Genomic DNA, 21,618 nt, shown 5'->3' with positions numbered 1-21,618 from the left:
ACCGTTTTTTTTTTTCTCATGCACTGTAATTGTTAGGAAGTTCATTGTTGGTTTTGTTTTATAGTAAACTGTCAGAGACCTGTATATTTATCCTAGGTAGATTTCCTATGTGGAAAAATAGGGACGTACAAAAGCACTGTTGGTGGAGTTGTGAACTAGTCCAACCATTCTGGAGAACAATTTGGAAGTCTGTCCAAAGGGTTATAAAACTGTGCATACCCTTTGACCCAGCAATGCCACTATTAGGACTGTGCCCAAAAAGATCAGAGAAAAAGAAAAGGATCTATATGTACAAAAATATTGTGGTGACCAAGAATTGGAAATGGAGGGCATGCCCATCAGTTGGGGAATGGCTGAACAAATTGTGGTATGTGGTTGTGGTGGAGGACTATTGTGTTATTGAAATGACAAGCAGAATACTTACGGAAAAGACCTGGAGGGGTGTATGTGAACTACTGCGAAGTAAAATGAGCAGAACCAGGAGAACATCATACACGGTAACAGCAATGTTGTACATTGATCAACTGTGAGTGACTTGGCCATTCTCAGCAATGTGTGATCCAGGACAGCTCTGAAGGACTTGTGATGAAAAATGCTGCCCACCTCCAGAGAAATAAGTGATGGGGCGGGGTCTGTGTGCAGAGTGAGACGTACTTTTTCATTTTCTTTTATTATTTTTGAGGTTGGGGAGAGGTTGGTCTGTGTTTTATTTTACAATATGGCTAACATGGAAAATTTTTTCATGACTGCACATGTATAATCTATATCAAATTGCTTGCATTCTCAGAGAGGGGAAGGAAGGAGAGAATATGGAACTCAGAATTTTTTAAAAGAATGTTAAAGGTTTTTGTTTACATGTAATTGAGAAAAATAAAATAAAAATTAAATGTCAAAAAAGAAATGATAAAGGGCATGGTTTCAAAAAACCTGGGAAGACTTATATGAGCCGATGTAGGAGAACATTTTACACAATAATATCAGTTTTGTAATGATGTTCAACTGTTAAAGACTTAGCAACTCTGATCAATTCAGTGATCCGTGAGATTTCTAGGGACTCATGATGAAAAAGTTTGTCCACTTCCAGAGAGAAAACTGATGGACTCTTGGTTCAGATTGAAGCATTTTTTTGGGGGGTGGGGAAGGAGCAACATGGCTAATGTGGAAATGTTTTGTATGACTTCACGTGTGTAATGAGTATAGTATTTCTTGCCTTCTCAATGAATGGGGGAGGAATTGAAGAGGGGCAAAGAATTTGGAACTGAATATAAAAATTTTTAAAAATTAAAAAATAAACCAAAATACTGATCTGAGAGTAATTTATTCATCATCAGTCTTGCCCTATGGGCAAAAAACATCTCAGATGTTTTTGGTTGTTTTAGGTGTTAATGCTCAAACCAGTTACACCAGTTGAAAAATAATCTTGTGTGCTTGTTTTGAGAAATAAGGATCTTTTTTTTTTTTAAATACATATGTGGTATTCTGTGACCTTTTGAGCCAGCTACACCTGGGAACCAAATAAATCCCCATTCTTGTAAATGAAAAGTCTCTTAATCTAAATTACATAATGTGGTTGCTGTTGTTGTTCTGTTCATTTCAGTCAGGTCCAATTCTTTGTGAGGTTTTCTTGGCAAAGATTTTGGAGTAGTTTGCCATTTCCTTCTCCAGCTCATGTTATAAATAAGGAACTGAGGCAGACAAGGTTAAGAGACTTGCCCAGGTTCACACAGCTGGTGTCAGATTTGAACTTACTAGTGTTCCTGACTCTAGGCCCAGCACTCTTACCAACTGTACCACTGAACTGCCCAGATTACATAATGACTGATCCTTCCAGTTGGAATCTTGGGGCAGCTTCATTGGCTGTCTTTTTTTAGAATTTATTTTGGTGTTTGACTACCATCTTCATTTGGTTATTAGCTTCTCCTGATCCACAGACTTAAGAGCCCCGCAGTGGATAAAACAAAATTTGGCTGAATTATGGTCTCCAGTCTAGCCTCTCTTTTATTGCTTCCATTTAGCTTCTCCTCTCTCTTCTCTTACAATTTCAAGTGTTATTTTTGAGTATATTTTGTTGTTTTTACATTTGTGTCTGGTTTAAGTTGAGTCTGGACAACCACTTATTAGGAATGTGCTATAGACCGGGACTCATGATTAGGGGGAAAAGTTGAACTTGAGACCTCTGAAGTCCCAGGTTCTTGTGGTTACAGTGATATTTAGATGGACAGATATCAGAAACGTGTAGGGTTCCGTATTTAATGTGATAGCTTTGGTTTTGTAGTCAGTTTTGTTGCATCAAAAGTTACAGTGTGAAAAATCCTTGCTTGGAAAAATTCATGTGCTTGTTTATAGGCTCCAAATATATCTCATGTGGCTGTTGTTGGGGAAATTTCTTTCTAAGACTTGAAATGCTATATAATGGGAGCTGTACAGCTACTTGAGTGTCACTGTTTTGCATAAAATCTGTCAGCTTTTTTTGGTGGTGGTTGACCATTTTCATTTTGTATAAATCTGATGACTTTTTCTCCTTCCTTCTTAGATGATCTCTAGCATTCGATCCTGTTTAATGCAACCTTCTTGAAATTCTTTCCTTGCTGACTTCAATACTGTAGTGCATTTGGTTCTTCTTTTACTTAATCCCAAGGCTTAGTCCTCACCCCTTCACATTGTTAATACCAGTCTTCAGCCTTTATGTTGATGCTTCCCTATTGTGTTTGTAGCCCCCCAAAAAGTTCTAACTCCAAATTTCTAGCTTTGTTTAGGATGTAAAATTTGCACAGAGAGAATTTCCTATGCCTTCAAGTAAGATATAGAGAAATAATTCCCATTATTCCCACCAAACTGAGTATCCTTCCCAACTCCCTCATTTCTGATTTCTTCACCACCACTCTTCTGTTTTTTCAGGCCCAAAACCTTTGTCATTTTTAACGTCTCCCTCTTTTGTCACTTTTATGTCATTGCCCTGTTTGTTCTTGCTGTTAGCTTTGTCCTGTCCTTTGTATTACACCTACTACCTAACTAGTCTAGACCATTATTATCTCACTACTAACTACATTTTACTCACCGTTGTAAGATTAATCTTCCTAAAATACTTTCAAAATCTACCAAGCTAAAAAAAAGAACTTATTCAAGATGAGGCCTGCCTTCCTAAATTTATCTGACCCTCGTCTCCCATTATTCTTGACTTTGAATCCCTATTCTATTTAGACCAGTCTCCTTAATTAACTCCCTTATAGCACTTACCTTAAGTAATAATAGCAACTCATATTCATTGAGTCTACATATTTTCTCATGTGATGATCACAACAGCAATGTGAGATTTTATCATCCTTCTTTACACTTGAAGAAATTGAGGCTCAGAGAGATTAAGTAGCTTGCTCAGGGCCACATGTATAGTAAGGTCTGAGGTGGGGTTTAAGCCTCTTTAAGCTCCGATACAATCCATTGTATAGCTAACCTTTTTTCAAAGTCATTCATAATAATAATTTTAATACAACCTCTATATTTTAAAAAAGCTGCACAAAATTTACATTTTTTTGGTTGTTAAATATTGGAAACTGTTGGGAAGCAAAAGATAAATGTTAAGTTGAACATAGATTCTACTCCAAAAATCCCAATTAAATTGATTATTTAAATCGTACCAAATTAGAGAACACATTTCTAACAGAGAAAAATCTATCAGGTTAATATATGTTCGCCAATAGAAAACACATTTCTAGAAAAGTTTCCTTTTCCATCATTGTTCTTTTGATTGTTTGCACATTTAAATACATTAAACATTTAAATATTTAGTCACAAAAAATGTGGCTATTGTACAGTTGACTTTTAAATGGATATTTATTGGCTCACTGGATGACATATATTTTAGCTTTTGCTCTTTCAAAACCCAGGGAATGCCCATCTTTTCTTCTCTTTGCCAGTCTCGGCCTCATTTTATTCATATATATATACATACATACATACATACATACATACATATATATAGAAGAGGTTAGTTTTACAGACATAGTAGCGAGACCCAGAAAACTTAAGTTACCAAAGTTACCCAGACATCAAGTGGCAGAGCCAAGGTTTGTGTTCATGCCTTCTGATTTTATGTCCAAAACTCCTTCTAGTGCACCAAGTCACTTGGACCACGTCTTTCCTTACTGTTTTAGCCTATCATAATCTTCCCCCGAGTTCTTTAGAGCACTTGGAGCAGGGGTTCTTAATGTTTTTATGTCATGAGTTGTTTCTCAGAATCATGTTTTTAAATAATTGAAGGAAATGCTTAATTTCAGTTAGAGATTAGTGAAAATGAAAATGTAACGTTTTCCTATCTAAATTCATGGACCTCCTGAAATCTTTTCACAGATTCTTGATCCCAGGTTAAGAACCCCTGAATCTGAGTCTCTCTCACAACAGCCCAGCATTTATTTATTGAGTTAGTTTCCCATATGTTAGTTATATCATTTAGTCCCTTGAGGACAAGAAACATCCTGTTTCTTGTGTTTCCTGCCACAGTATACAACAGTGTACTGGGCATTTAAAAGACACATTAACTTCATTTCCTTAGATTTGAAGAAATTCCATGGAATCAACAGCATTTTCGTTAGAGTGAACAGGTGGGCAATCAAAGTGATGCTGCCTGTGTATTATCCATCTCATTTTAGTTTTTATCATTGAAGCCTGTTTTTAATGACTAAAAATGTTAGGTTTCTTGAATAAACGTTAAGTCACAATACTCCATTAGAGGCAGTTGGGTGGCATGGCAGATGGAACAGTAGGCTTGGAGTCAGAAATTCCTGAGTTCAAATGTGGCCTCAGATACTTACTAGCTCTGTGACCCTAGACATGTCATTTAACCTGTCTGCTTAGTTTACTCAGCTGTAAAATAAGGATAATAATAATGCCCACCATCCCAGGTTACTAATGCTTCTGATGTTTGTTTTTATATTGCTTTTACTTTCCAGTAACCACCACATCCATTGAACACCCTTTCTTCTAGCAAAGAGGAAGTTAAATCAAGAAAACAGATGCATCAGTCATGTCTGACTCTTATGTTTAACATTCTACATCTATAATCTCCCACCTATCAACAGAATGAAGTACCTTTTCATCAGTCCACTAGGATTAAGATTGATCATACATTAATCTGAAATCTTATGTCTTTAAATGTTGATGACTTTTATATTATTGTGATCATAAATGTCACTCTTGATTCTGCTTTCTTTTTTCTGTATCTGTTCATAAGGCTTTCTCAACTTTCTTGAAATTCCATATATTTGTCTTACACTATAATGTCATTACATTAATTTTTCATGGTTTATTTAGTCATTCACCAGTTTTGGCAGGCATTTTGTTTTCAGTTTGTTATTATCATAAAAAAATACTGCTATGAACATTTTGGTATATAATCTGTCAGAGACAGAGGTCTTAGACCCTTCGTAGGGTATATGACCAGTAGTAGGATTGCTACGTCAAAGGGTATGAATGTTTTAGGGCTTTTCTTAACCTGGTTCCATATCATTTTCAAGAATAGTTGAATCACTTCATAACTGCACCATTACTTGTTCATGTGTATGAAGAGCCTTTATAACATTGATTTTTATCATCTATGTTAATTTGAGTATGAGATGGAATTTTCACTCAGTTATTTAAAAATCTCATTTCCCTTAATAGTGATTTGGAGAAATTTCTATATGATGAGCATTTTTTTCTTCTGAATTCTTTTTTTTATTAATTTATTTTTAGTTTTTAGCAATCACATCCATAAGCTTTTGAGTTTTAAATTTTTCTCTCCCTCCCTCCCCAAGATGGAGTACAATCTAATATAGGCTCTACATATACATCACTATTAAACATAAATTCACATTAATCATGTTGTAAGGAAGAATTAGAACTAATAGGAGGAACCTCAAGAAAGAGGAAACAAAACAAATCAGAAGAGAAAAAAAAAGAGCAAATAGTATGCTTCGATCTGCATTCAAACTCCACGGAACCTTTTCTGGAGTGGATAGCATTTTCCCTTATGAGACTTTTGGTGATGTCTTAGATTCTTGTATTGCTGAGAAGGGCTAAACCTATTAAAGGTAGTCATCACACAACATGGCTGTTACTGTGTACAAAGTTCTCCTGGTTCTGCTCTCTTCACTCAGCATCAGTCCATACAAGTCTTTCCAGGTTTTTCTGAAGTCTGCCTGCTCTTCATTTCTTATAGCACAATAGTATTCATATACCACAACTTGTTCAACCATTCCCCAATTGATGGGCATCTCCTCAATTTTCAATTCTTTGCTACCACAGAAAGAGCTGCTATAAATATTTTGTACATATGGGTCCTTTTTCCATTTTTATGATTTCTTTGGGATACAGCCCTAAAAGTGCTATTTCTGGGTCAAAGGGTATGCACATTTTTATAGCCCTTTGGGCATAGTTCCAAATGGCTGTCCAAAATGGTTGGATCATTTCACAACTCCACCAATAATGCATTAGTGTTCCAATTTTCCCACAGATGATGAGCATTTTCATTGTTTCTTTTAAAAAACTGCTTATGTGCTTTAACCATTTATCTGTTTGTGAATATGTACTTTTCAATAAATTTCTTTTTTCGTTGGGATGACACTGTGAGGGCATATTCCTACTAGTAGGATTTTGGGGTTAACGGGTGTGAATATTTTTGTGTTTCTTATTATGTAGTGCCAGATTGTTTTCCGAAAAGTTCTACCAGTTTGCAAATTACCAGCAGTGTATGAGGTGAATACCCATTTTTTAAGAATTCAAGAATAAGATGAGATGGTAGAAGAAGCAATCAGACACGTAGAAGAATAACATGAGAATAATGTCACAGAAGCCAAAGGAAGTTCAAGTATCCAGGGGAAAGGACTGGTCCATAGTGTGTGTCAGACAGAGGTCAAGGAGGATGAAAACAAGAGAAAAGACTATTAGATTTTGGTGATTAAGAGTTTATTAGTGGTGTTGGAGAAAGTTGTTGCAGTGCAGTGAGAGTGCAGTGAGATGCTAAATTTGTAAGTGATGAGGCATTTGAAACAAAGAACATACATAATTAGTCCTAGAAATTTTGAAGTGTTGGAGTTGACAAAGGGAGGAGTGGGAAAATAATGCTGTTAAGTATTTTAAAAGAAGTATCTATGGTGACTATTTGACAGGGTGGCAAGGTCAATCATAGAATAGTCGTCCTTGGATTTAAGTAAACTTATTTTGAAATTATTTCTTCTTTCAGCTTATATCACCTCTGGGGTGAGGGGTAATGATTTACTCTAAATTTACTACTCAGGTGAAATAATATGCTTTGTCCCGGATATTATGAGGTTTGAGAGAAATTATCTATTTCTTTTATTTTTCAGTGTGGCTTTTAGTGCCCCCTGAACCATATCTAGGCATAACACAATTCATTATTGTACAGTTATTGCTTCTACATTGCAACTTTCTGCATTGTGGTTTTGATATATTGCAGGGTGGTGTAAGAAATTAAATGGGAATTTTTTGAGAGTTTTGCGAAAGTTCTAGACAATACATGAAGCCAGCAGACAACACAGAAGAAGTTTTGTATAATATTGTGTAATCAACATATTTTATCTTCTAATACCATTAATAATTGAGACTTTTTCTCTGATACAAGGGAGGGCCAAAAAATTTTATGTGGATTTTCCAGATCACACAGGTGTTGTACAAACCCCTTACCCTCTTGATGTGGAAGGGATAACTGTATACATCTTTGACTTTTTCTTAATGTGGTAAATAGTATCCACCTGAAATCAAAGGCCAGCTATGTAATAGAGACCTTTCCATTAAGGACAGGATTAAAGCAAATATGTCCATTATCACCACTCCCATTTGAAATACTAAAAATACTAGCTATATAGACAACCATGGTTGTTAATACTTCGTATAAGACTTTTTCATTGTTCATTATGTCTGATGTGTAGAAGTTTAAGATCTTCTATGAGTTTTTTTGCAGTAGCAGAAATAGGCCCAGTTGTCTACAAGGTAAACAATGTGGAACAAAATACAGCATCACTCACAGGAAAAAAAAAGAAATGCTAACTATAGCAAAAAGGACAAGAAAAAGAAATTGAGAGGCAAAAAGGAAATAAAATTATATCTTCTTGCAAATGATATATGTATTTAGAGGACCCTAGAGAGTCAACTAAAAACTTGATTGAAGCAATAACTTCAGCAAGGTTTCAGGATATAAAATATATCTGCATAAATCATCAGCTTTTCTGTCAGCCCTACCACATGTCTGTTTCTGGCCCTTGCATGTCAACTGTCCTTATCCTGTCTTTGGCCCCTAATGCTCCTTCTTCCCCTTCCTGTTCTTGCTTCTCCATCCCAAGCCCCCACCTGTTCTTGAATCATATGCTGCCTCCCTTCCTACTTTATGTAGAGGTCTACAGAATGGTCCACTTAAATAAAGTGAGAACTGCCTATACTAAGATAAGTTCCAAATAGATACATGACTTAGACATAAAAGGTCACATAAGCAAGTGAGAGGATCAGAGGAGGAAATAACTTTTACAACTATGGCTTGGGGAAGAATTCATGACCAAACCAGGGATACAGAACACCACAGAAGATAAAATGGACAATATTATTCAGTAAAATTGAAGTTTTTGCATAAACAACCAGTGTGGTTAAATTGAAAAGAGAGTTAAACCAAGAAAAATCTTTATAGCAAATTTCTCTGATAAAGCTTTAATACCAGGATATAAGGGCTACATAAGGAATTCATTCAAACTTATCAGAAAAAGAGCCATTCTCCAAAATGACCAAATGATATAATTTTCAAAAGAAGAAATTCAAGCTATCAATAACTATATGAAAAAATGCCCCAAATCATTAATAGAGAAATGCAAATTAAAGCAAATTTAAGGTTTCACCTCTGTATGTCTTGGTAGGGGATTTGCAAAAGCTGACTTTTGATTTCAGGTGGATGCTGTTTACCATATTGCCTGTAGTTGTTTTAAGTGCAGTTTTTCTTTTGTCTCTTCCTTCTGGTTTTTGTTGGTAGCAAGCTGGTGATTTATAACAGATACATTTTATATCCTGAAACCGTGCTGAAGTTATTGCTTCAATCGGGATTTTAGTTGACTCTTTAGAATCCTCTAAAATATATGGAATCATTTGCATAGATAATAGTTAAATCTATGGGAACTTAAGAGTATAAAGGTAGGAAGAGATGGCAGGTCCCAGCATAGGACCTTTGCAAACAGCCCACAGTTAGAGGGCACCAAAGGAGACCAAGGAAAAGTAGGAGAACCAAGAAAGTAGTGTCATAAAATTCAAATAGAAAGATTATTCCGGCCCTGGATTCAGGAGGACCTGAGTTCAAATGTGGCCTCGGACATATAACACTTACTAGCTGTGTGACCCCGGGCAAATCACTTAACCCCATTGCCTAGCCAGAAGAAAAAAAAAGATTATTCAGAAGGAAAAGGTGGTTAAGTGTAAAATATAGACAGGTCAAGAAGGATGAAATGATGGGGCAGTGGCACAGTGGATAGAGCACTGACCCTGGAGTCAGGAGGACCTGAGTTCAAATCTGGCTTCAGATACTTGACACTTAGTAGCTGTGTGACCCTAGGCAAGTCACTTAACCCCCAGTTGCCCTTACACACACACACACACGATAAGATGAGGGTTGATGAAACAATATTGGATTTGGCATTTTTAAGAGATCATTGATTACTTTGGAGACAAAGCTTAGCCTAGTGCCTGGCATATAGTAGGAGCTTAATAAATGTTTATTGACTGTTAACTGACAAATTTTATTTTTTTTAATTTTTCACTTTATTTTTCAATTAACAAGCATTTATTTTCTCTTCTTCCCCCAAACTTAAAAGAAAAAAAATCCTTTTTAGCAAATATACAGTCAGGCAAAACAAATTTCCACATTGTCCATGACCAAAAATGTTATATTTTGTTCTGCCATTTGCATCCGTCACCTCTCTATCGGGAGCTGGGTAGCATAAATCAGTTCTCCAGAATCATGGTTGGTCATTGCATTGATCAGAGATCTTGTCTTTCAAAGTTATTTGTATTTACAGTTTTACTGCTATAGATTGTTCTTATAATTTTCCTTACTTCAGTATACATCAGTTCACATAAGTCTTCCCAGGTTTTTCTGAACCCATACCTTTTATCATTTCTTATGACAAGGTAGAACATTACATTCTTATACCATAATTTGTTCAGCTATTCCCCAGTTGATGGGATTCTCTTAATTTCCAGTTCTTTCCTATAAAAAGCTGCTATGAATATTTTTATAGGTGTCCTTTACCTTTGATTTCTGGAGCACAGACTTAACAGAGGTGTTGTTGGGTCAGAGGGTATTCACAATTAACTTTTTTGTTTGTTTGTTTTTGTTTGTTTTTAGTGAGGCAATTGGGGTTAAGTGACTTGCCCAGAGTCACACAGCTAGGAAGTATTATGTGTCTGAGGCTGAATTTGAACTCAGGTCTTCCTGACTCCAGGGCCAGTGCTCTATCCACTGCACCACCTAGCTGCCCCCACAATCAACTTTTTAGGAATAATTTCCAAATAATTGCTTTCTAGAATGACTGTACCAGTACACAGTTCTAGTTCATCATTGTGGCTATTTTCTTTTAACCCTTCCAAATTGTGGAAGTAGCTTAAGTCAAAAGCTGAGATTGGAAGGTAGGGTTAAAAAGTGAGTGAGAGGTTAGAAAAGGGAACAGAGAGTGAAAATAGCTTTTTCTGAGTTTGACTGAACGAGAAGAGAGATAAAGAACAATGTATCTTGAGAGGATGGCCTGGTCTTTTCATACTCAAGAGCTGTCAATCTCTTTCATATCATTGATCTTATGGATTTTTTTTCAATTTGGTTAGATTGGGTTTTTTTAAATAAATTCTTTTTTTTAAAAAAATTCTTAATTTAACAAAAACCAAATCTCGATTACATATAGCTCCACTACACACAACAATTAAACCTTCTTCCTTGTTGATAAAGATTAGAAAAGAAAAGGGGAAAAATCAGTTTAGCAAAAACCAAACAACACCTCTCAGTTCAGGGAGGTGCATTTTCTTAGCTCTTCTCTCAGGCTGTTGGGTCACATAATGTGCTTTAAATTTAGATTTTACAACTCAATTTTAAATATTTCCATTTCTGCCCATAATATTTTCATATTTGTTTTAGTTAAATGCAACTCTTCACAGATTTTTGACTTGAATAAAAACTTCCGTTTTGGAAAGATCAACTTTTTCTCATCTTTAATTTAGAACAAAATCACAAAGCTCTTTTGATGTATCCTTTATGCTATGTGTACTTTAGTAGATGTACTCTTTCTCAAACCATAATTTTCTATCTTCCTCTGGTTAGCAGCTGTAGGTGATACAATGGATAATGTGCTGGAGCTGAAACCTAGTCTCAGATACTTAGTAGTTATGTGACCCTGAGCAGAACACTCAACATCACTCAGTGTCAATTTCCTCATTTGTAGAATGGAGATAATAATAGCACCCACCTCCCAGGGTTGTTGTTAGGATAAAGTGAGATAGTATTTGTTAAGTATCATGTGAACCTTAAAGATAAAAATAGTAATTATTAGGTTATGGCCTCTTAATTTATTTTCCATTTTTATTAAGCATGGAAACTTATTTCTGTTCCATAATTATTTTCTATATGCAATATTATTTTTTAATACTGAAGTAGATGTCTGCTAGTACATTATTTGTATTTATACAAAAATATAAATATTACAAAGGTTTCATTCTTTATCAAATAAACTTTTTGTTTGTTTGTTTTTAGTACCAGGACCTAATTCTTCTGTTGACCCTGGCCTCAGTGTTACCATGATAATAATGTTCTGGGTGGCCATTGCAATGATCTTGTTCCTAATGAGACCTTTTAATCTGAGAGGATCCATCATATCTGGAAAACCAACCAGTCCACATAATGTAAGTGTTATGGATTAGGAAACCTAATTTGTTTGTTGTTGGTTGGTGGTGGTAGTGGTGGGAGAGGGAACTATATAATGTGTTTATATATGTATATTCAAAATGAGATTCATCTTTTATTTAGTAGTTTCTTTTTTTCAATGTTGTGATTTCCATTTGTCTCCCAGCATTAAGAATGCTACTTTGCTAGTGTGTCCTTTTAAAAGACAATCTCCATTGTTTTGCAGACTGAACAGTAGGAGTAGAAAGTCTCAAAACTGTAATTTTTCTCAGGATTGCAGAAAGTATTATCAGAGCCAATATTCAAACCTGATTTTTAATTTTTTCCCATTTTGCTCAAGTAATTCATTTCTACTAGCACATTTTTAAATTTAACATGACATTATCCCAATTATTTACTTTTGTAGCTCCTCCACATGTGGTGATATTTAATGGTCACAATGACTGGCCAAATAATTATTTCCCCATTAAGAAAGAAAAACTTAGGAAAGTGCCTTTGTTATTTGGGAATGTTTATGTGCTATGCTAAGTTATTATTGAAAGTAATCACCTTAAAACTTGTAGCCTCCCTAATGTGTAAAAACCTAGAAAAAGCAATCAAGAAAAAAAATTTTTCTTATCAGTTCTTCCTGTTGTGTTAGAATTGCCTGTCTTGTAGTTTCAGAAAAAGTTAATTTCATTATCTTTCGGATTTTTTTTTTTAATTGCCAGGGACAAGATCCACCAGCTCCTCCTGTGGACTAGACTTTGTATGATAGAAAATGAAAACAGCTAACACCTTGCACGACCAAATGGAAGAAAATGACCAGAGTACTCTTAACCCAATTAGTACTATTTTTCCCTTTGCATTTACAGCATAGGATGGTATTGTTTTCATGAGCTACTAGAAATTTTACTGTGATCTAATTTTTGCTTCCCATGTTGCCATCATTCCTATTTAGAGTATATTTGAGTAAATGATTTTTTTTTTCTTAAAGGAGTCACATGGGATTCTGGGGTCTCCAGACCTTAAACATTCCACTTACTCTCTTTGTAATGGTTATAATTTTTTGTGTGTGTGTGTGTGTGTGTGATAATTTCTGGCCTAATTGAAGGAGAATTGCAATCTCTGCATTTAAAACTATGAAATGGTTTTGATAGTTTTGTAAGATTGGTTTTTTTGTTTTTTTTTTTTTGCCTAAGGTATACTTTGAAAGTTATTTGAACTCAGCTGGGAAAATTAGAACCACATTGTATTTATATTCAACCTGATAGTGACCCTTTCTGTGGATGGTGGTCTTCTCCTTATCCTCCAGACTTTTTAACTTCATGGAATTTTTACCATTGGTGGCAGAAGTCCATTAGAACTGACTTGTATGCTTGGAAAAAAGAAAGCAGAAATTAAGTGATTGTTTACTAAGCTTTTACTACCTTTCATGAAATTATTTTACATTAAAAAGTTCAATAAATGTAATTGATAAAGTATATAATTAACTGTCCATTATATAAAATATTTGTAAGCCACTGAGCACTAGACTTATAAGGTTTATAAAAGGAGAAAATTTAACAATTCCTGGCTATACTAGGAGCAACCTATATCATTTTAATTTAAACTATAATTTATTGTTTATGATGAGAACCTATTAAAATTGAAAATACCTTTTGACTTATTGGCTCCAAGTTTTTAGAACTGAAACTTGGATTATTGCTTTTCCTTTCTGTAAGCATAACTTTAACGCTTTATGAGTGCCTATTTGGTCACTCATTTTCAAATACAGTTTTACTTGCTAATTCTCTGTCATCTTTGAAAATTCTTTTGACTTCAATGCTCTTTCTAACCTTTTAACAAACCTTTATGAATCCTTTGTTGATTCACAGGAAAGATATGGCAGGTGGGGAAGAATGGAGATGCATGTTCTCTCACCTTTACTGTGTGGGTTCTATTTTAGCTAATTGGAGGAATGTTTGTGGATATTAATTTAAGAGCATTTTTGAAATGTACAGAAAAATAAAGTATGTTTTTCTTGGTCAATTTGGAAAAATGAGTGAGAATAATATAAAGAATATGTGTACATGTCTGACTTGGCTATGGAATTGAGAACAACTTAGGGGGACCTGGAATGTACACTGCTATACAATATAAGACTTTTTTCATCATAAATGCAAAATCAGCATAGCCTCTCATTTAATAGATCTTGCACTTGTATAAGTTGAATAAACTTCTCTATATCATCGTACTGTGTAATATAGTCTCTGATATAGTCCTGTGACACTTAAGGGAGTATTTTTTTTTAAAGATTGCATTCTAGGCCATCTACACTTGTAAGGTCATAATTTTAAATATACAATCTGATATTCCTAACTTGAATTCTTTTTTGTACATCTTAGTTTTCTATCCAACTCTTAATTACTTATGCTAATAGAGGGGTATCATATCCCAGGAAGTCAAATACTGGAAGTCTTAATCCCCCAAAATAATGGTTTCCCTCAGCTGTGATCCATTAGACAATCAAACTCTACTTTCCCAGCTATACACTGACAGAGAATGAATCAAAGGTGGGGACCCTTGTGCCCTCAGTTCTGAAAACTCTGCCCCTTCATCTCCCCCCTCTTCTTCCCAGTCTCCATATCCTTTAAGGTGCTGGGAAGCCTGCTGTTGGAAGATAGAATGCATACAATATTCCAGCAGCACACAAGTAATTGAGAACTGACTGCAGTTTGGAACAGTTTTAAGAAACATAGTATCAGAGTAGTCTGGTGTCAGCCTTGTGCCCTTGTTTCTTGTTTCTATTCCAAGACCTTACAGCTTTGTGCTGGTATTTATTTGGTATCTGAGTTGAAGCACGTTTGTGTTTTTTTTTTTCTTTTTCTTTGTATCAGGTTACTTATCCACAATTTATTAACAGTAGTTCTTATCTCCACAGAGTATTGACTCTAATTGCATTGCTTGTAAAATTCTTCAGCACCAGTGATAGGGTGAGGGACACAGACCATTCATAAAACAGCAGTTTACAATGTAACAAACACAACCCTTAAAGCTTCTGCATGATTGATGCCTTTTTGTTGAACAAACTAGTAAGTCATTTGCCTTATAAGCATTAGCTTAAGACCGTCACTACAATGCTTTTTTTAAAAATTTTTTTTAATATTCTGGGAAAAAAAAAAAGATTAGGTCCCCATCTTTTAAAATCACCAATGGCACTTAAACACTGCAAATAGTATGTTGTTAAGAGGTCATTTTGTTTGTTACCACATAATTAGTTTTATTTATGCAAAATAATACTTTTGGCTTTCATATTGGAAAAGCTAAGTTGGAAATGTTTTGTAGTAAAATATTTTATGATGTACCAGGCCATGATCCCATGTTCAGCAAGTCGCATTTTTAAACTTGCAAAAATTCTCTGAAATAACTGTCAGTCACAGCCTATCAGACAAGGTTACTTTTGGTGTCTTTTGTGATTTGTGAATTGAAAGTGTACCATCGTGTTTATATGGAATTTATATAGCTCACATTTTAGAAGGAACCTTGGAAGATATTAAATATTAAATAAAAGTCTTTCACTATTCAGATCTGTTTAAAAACATTGCCAGCTGAATTCTTAAGGCAGGAATTCCAGCAACCTGAAGATGCAATGAAGAGAGAGTTTACAGTTAATGGATTAAATCTTTGTTATTGCAGTAGTAGGTTTAGTCTCTTAATATATTCTTAAATGACGAAGATTCATGTGTGTTTGTTATGTCTGAAGATCACTTTGTTTAAAAAACAAACAAACAAAAGGAAAAAGTTGTCATGTGATGTACTAAATGTTAATTGCTGGTTTATAATGTCTAAATTATGCCAAACAAATCATGTCTGTGCCATTCAGGGTTTCCTGTTAATCTTTTATTGAGTACTTGGATTGGGGTAAAGGGCTTGTACTATGCACTTTTTATTAATGAATAAATAGAAAACATTAGTAACCCTCTTGTTTCTGTTTGGCTTTTGTGGTGATAGTTGATCCATTTCAATTTGTTAAAAATTAGCATTACAGATGCTAATAGTAAATTCTACTCACCCCTTGCTAACTGAAATCAGAGTATTTAAGAATGAGATGGACAAAATGTTTTTACATGTTAATACATTTTACTTCTGGAAAGACCATATATTTTGGGTTAGGGACCAAGCATAGCACATTGGATTGAGTAACTGTTAATGATCTCTAACCTTTACTTTGGAATAGACTGCACAACTTGGCAGTAAGTAGGGGCCAAAATTAAAACAGGCTAAACTTCTTTGGGCCACAGATAGGTTTTTAGCAGCTCAGTGTCCAAGTAAAGGTATTATTAATGATTAAACTGTTTTGCAAATGAACTTTCCCCCTGCCTTAGGCGATCGGGGTTAAGTGACTTGCCCAGGGTCACACAACTAGTGAGCCTTAAGTGTCAGAGGCTGGATTTGAACTCAAACCCTATTTTTAAAAAAGGGAAATTTCAATTAATATCAATTACACTTGTTGAGATTTTTATTTATCATGAAATCACATTAATGTTAAATTACTTTGCTAAGCAGCACAAGTTTTAATACATTTTTCAGGTTTTCTTACTGTTTACATTTTGTTAATGGGACGTATTACACTTCTTATCAGCAATCAGTTTATCATACTCCAGAATTATGTTTGAAATAGATTTGAGTTTACTTTCTTGAAAAACTGTTGTTCCCCACTGAGATTTTTCAACAATTTGGATGCTTTAATTTGTTTTTCATTGGTATCCAATTTGCTCAAGTCAGGATGTTTTGATTCGAAATGGCATTGAAGATTGTATTCCTTTGGAATGGCTATTACTTCTCTGCAAACAAGGCACAATATTCTGTCTCTCATGTAAGTAGACAAGTATCTATCTGTCCACTCCAGATTAAACTCTCTTATGTTCTGATTTGATCTTGTGTTTCTTTTTATCACCCATTTTACAAAGGCACCCCAAAAACTTTAATGTTAGAATCAAAAAATCTCCACAGCAACAGCTCCCATACAAAGAAATACTGAATTGAGTGTCTGACCTTGGAGAGTGCGCCAGACACTTATGTGACTCAGAGGGAGACCTCATAGTGAGAGTGGGGAAGAGGCCCTGGCGTTGTTGCCACTCATTGCATAGCAGGCATCAGCTGCATTGGTGCGTGGCTGTGCTCACTTTGTAAAACCCTGCTCAATGGACTGAAAACATAGTGGAAATATTCAACTCACTCCTTTCAGACTAGAGACAGACTCACGATGGTTGGTTACCACGGGTCCTGTGACAAACAGGAGACAGTCATGATGAGCACAATAGTGACTAATGGAAGGCGGGTTAAGTGGGGCACTGACAAAGCACTGGTTACATCTTTACTTTCTTTCATATCCTCTACATTTTTCGAGGGTTGAGGGAAATCCTTTGGTGGGCCACAAGCAGAACAAGGGCCATATGTTATATGCAGCCCTGCTCTGAAACAAGCAAAAGTTAACTTACATGTGCAAAAGAAGGTTTCTGTCTTTCAGCACATGTGTGGTATTAAGCAATAGGCAAAGACAGAATATAGCAAACTTAGCTCCTTCTTTAGAAAAGGATTTGAATTTTTACTGACAAGCTAAGAAAAAAAGGTCATCATGATATCATAGACTGTAGTACAAAATAAGACTTTAAAGGATAATCAGTGGAATTCTACATTCTATAAATGAATTCTACAAATTGAGATTCTGAACTTAAGAATTTTTTTATCTCAACAAGTGGTTAGAAAGAAAACTTATTTCAGTTGAAATCCATTATTTTGAAAGAAAACTACCAGATTTCTTTTCTTAATTTTTTTCAACATTCATTTTTATAAGCTTTTGAGTTCCAAATTTCTTTCTCCCTCCCTTCCTTCCCTCCTCCCAAGGTGGCAAGCAATCTGATATAGACCATACATGCATAGATTTATTTTCTAGGAACTCTCATGTTTCTATTAAAGGTTTCAGATATTTAAGAGCTTCACAAAACTGTTAATTTTAAAATTAACCTAAGGATGTATCATGAGGAAACTGGTTTACATTATACTTATGCCAAAGCAGCAACACTGACTGCTCATATAAAGTTAAGTCCTTAGTGTGGACTTGCTGACTTGACAATCAGAAAGTGAAAGTTAGCTTTTCAAATTTTTTTGGAATTTAAGAGTAGAATCCTAAATGACCTTCATACTTCACAAAGGCAACTTGAAGTGCTCTATGAAACAAAAATCTTGATTTGAGGAACATGGGAATTAGGATATTACATTTTCTGGGAACACAAAGGTAAAGCAGTGAAAGCAATTCTATATTAGACAGGCAACTCATTGTTTAGTTCTCCTGAATTTTAACTGCAAATGAAGATGCTATTAATTAAGAGTTAACATTGCATTCTCTCACTCCCCAGGCACAAAAGATGGAACTGTCAGACTTCAGGAATGCTTACCTAGTACATCCCTGGCTGTAGGGTGGACCTGCAGCTTAGAATTTGAATTGATTCCAGGACAAGAAGTAAAACACATTTTTCTAGAATTTGATCCTTCAAAAGCCTCAGGACCAGAGTAGATTGGCCTTGTCTAGTGAAAAAAAAAATCAGTAAGCATTTATTAAGCTCCTACTGTGTGTCAGGTGCTATGCTAGGCACTGGGAGTTAAAAAAAAAAAAAGCCCATGCCTTCAAGAAGCTTATATTCTAAGGGCAAAATATATATACAATATATATGAAGTGATTCTTTGGGGGTAAGTTACATTATATGTGATTATTTTGGGGAAGGTTATATTATTTGAGAGGAGGTCATCTAGGAGATAAAGAAAGTATTTCATGGTGATACTTGAGCTGAGTCTTGCAGGGAGTGTGTTCTATAATAAGGAAATAGTACAAAGGCAAAGATAGGCATGGAATTGGGTATATAAGAAGCAGTACTGAGAAAGAAGGTTCTCAGAACATAGCTAAGCGTGAACTAGACTGAATTGAGGAATGCATGCAGGGGAAAGGTTATCAGCTCTCCCAAAGCCAATTACATTTACCTCTTGGATGGGGAATTTACTTTCAAGTCACTTATAAACACAACTGAAGAAAAACAGCCAAATGAAATCAGAGATTTTGACTTCTGAGAATGACTGTTTACAAGTAGGGACAAAAGCTCATACTGCATGGGTCTTTTTTTAAAAATATGATTTCTATTTCTGTTAACAGAAATGATTATATCCTATGTGAATTACATATCGAAAGTCCAAAACCAATCTTTGTTTTTAATAGAGCAAGATCCTACCAAGCAGCAGAATGACTGTGTGTAGGCCTCTGAGGCCAGGGAACTGAGGCTTATTAGTATGTTCCAGATGGCTCCTGTACTTCAGACATATAACGCTTACTAGCTGTGTGACTCTAGGCAAGTCACTTAACTTCAATTGCCTCACCAAAAAAAAAAAAAAAAAAAGAAAGATAGATGACTTCCTGTTTCATCTCCTATTCTCTGCTACTTTTCCCCCAGTCTTCCCATGGAATTTCTGCAAATCCTGGGTAGAAAAATCTTGGGAAGTCTTTGTCCCACAAACATTTCATAATAGTGTCCTTGGATGAGTGATAGAGAAATGATTATTCCTTTCCTTGGCACAAATTAATTATTACAAGAATATAACTGATATTTAGCTAATATTTAAATTAGGTTAATATGTTTACAAGTGCATAGTTCAAGAAGGTATTTTCTACCACTTGGAGGAACTCTTTGTGATACCTCACTCCCCACTCTGTTTATACCTTCTCATTTTATACCTTCCATACTTCTTCCACACCCATATACACACCCATAGCTAAAGGAGAGGAAAATTGTTATATAGGTTAGGGGCCTCAAAGGAATTGTGAACAAATGACAAAAATTTCCAAGTAGCTGTGGGATAGACCTGGAGAAGTCCGGAAGCAGTAACGGTGTCTATGAAATGCATGACATGAGGGCCACACAGTATAAGCTGTTCTCCATTGTATCTTCTTTGATTGTCCTACATGCCTGGAAATGTTTTCCTTTCTCATATCCTGTCAAAATCCTTAGCTTCCTTCAAGGTGTTCTCTAGAAGTGTTTTCTGATTCCCTTAATCGTAAATGCTTTATTCCTCCTTGAATGGTGCTACACTTACCTAGTAAATGCTGCATTTGGACCACCATCCCCACACCCAGCCCCCAAGTAGAATGAAAACTCTTTGGAGACAGAAACTGGTTTTGCCTTTGTATCCTTAATACCTAGCCCAGGGCTTTGCACATAATGTTTAATATATGCTTGTTGAATTGAATTATAAGTCTTTTCCCTCTTTGCTAGCCATCAGGAAAAGTCTTAAATGGATGAATGTGGTCATAAAATAATGACATTTCATAGGCTAAAATCTCATGGATTGTACATAATATTAAAATGGAGCTAAACCTAGGACAATAAGTTAAACTATCACTTGTCCTCTTGCAACATCTAACTAGGGTGACAACTCCATATTTACATTACAAGGACCTTGAGATCCTTTCTGCCTACCCAGTGTTCAGTTTTGTTTCTAAATCCAAGATGTATCAATTTTTCTTTTGAAATAACTCCTGTGTGTTCCTTCCCCATTCCCATTGCCACAACTCCTAGCTAGGTACACCCTCTTTCTGATAGCCCTTTAGCTGACTTCCCATAGATATCAAATTCTGCCCTCAGTCCATCCTTAGACTAATGCTTTCAATAGCATGATAACTAACCTTATGTTTTTTCAGTATTCCAAATTCCTCCACAGCATAGTGTAGTTGCAAGAGCACTGAATTTGGAGACAGAAGACCTCAGTTTGAATCCTGGCTCTACTACAGTGTTATTATTCTTGCCAACTGTATGACCTCCAGCAAACCAGATGAGTCTCATTTTCTTCATCTTCAAAATGCACACAAGAAGCAGGGTGATGTCAGGAAGCTCAAGTTCCACATTTGATAATACTGGCTGTGTGTGTAACCTCTCAGTGCTCCAGACTTCTCTCTTAAGACTAAAAATTGCAGAATAGTTGCTGATTTCTTTGGCTAGCGTTTCCTTGGGAGGCATTCACAACACCAAATACAATGACAGATCTGGATAAAGAACCATAACCTTGTATTATCCACCTCATAAGGTTATTGGGAGGAAAACACTTTGTAAACCTTATATAATACATATAAATATAAAATATGTAAATATATATACCATAATATATGTACATTTAAATATGAACTATTATTGTAGTAACCCTGTGATGAAACTAAGGCAAGTATAATTATCCCTATTTTAAAGGCAATGAAGCAGGTTAAGGGAGTTGTCTATGATACAGCTAGTAAATATCATTTAGTTTAGAACCTGAACTAGAACCTGGGTGTTCCTCACCAATCTAGCAGTGCTGTTTCCACTGTTAGCACTTAGGGTACTAAATAACAACTCAGTAATTTTCTATTTTCTATTCTGCCTAATATACCAAGACCACCTCCATTTCTGCCATAGTGTAGGCAGAATAGAGCTTACATCATCCTAGCCCATATCACTCTCTGTTTCCTGACCTTCCACCAGCGTCCAGTCTATTTCCCAGCCAATGGGCCTGGGCCCCAGCAGTGAGTGCTGTCTTTTCCGTCTTAGAGCTATTAAGTCACTGGAGGGAGAAGTGGCAAATATTTTCTAGCTGAAGTCCTATTACTCAGCCACAGGGAATCATAGATTGGGCATTGTGCCCACCAGTATGCAGCTCTCTCCCCCTAG

At 35.5% G+C, this 21,618-nt stretch overlaps 1 protein-coding gene across 4 annotated transcripts in view; it reads left to right on the top strand.

Moving 5' to 3' along the window:
* SMIM14 (small integral membrane protein 14) overlaps positions 1-15,852 on the top strand; it is a 54,723-nt gene extending 38,871 nt beyond the window's left edge. For all 4 annotated transcript variants that reach the window (XM_027836298.1, XM_027836297.1, XM_027836296.1 and 1 more), the window contains 2 exons: positions 11,765-11,913; positions 12,625-15,852. In XM_027836298.1, the coding sequence (XP_027692099.1) occupies positions 11,765-11,913; positions 12,625-12,657 (182 nt within the window). In that variant the 3' untranslated portion in view covers positions 12,658-15,852. The remainder of the gene's footprint in view (positions 1-11,764; positions 11,914-12,624) is intronic.
* The last annotated feature ends 5,766 nt before the right edge of the window (positions 15,853-21,618 follow it).

The sequence above is a fragment of the Vombatus ursinus genome, unplaced genomic scaffold, assembly GCF_900497805.2.
Source record: "Vombatus ursinus unplaced genomic scaffold, bare-nosed wombat genome assembly UNPS02014818.1, whole genome shotgun sequence".
NCBI lineage: Eukaryota > Metazoa > Chordata > Mammalia > Diprotodontia > Vombatidae > Vombatus > Vombatus ursinus.
This window is presented reverse-complemented; position numbering and strand designations above follow the sequence as displayed.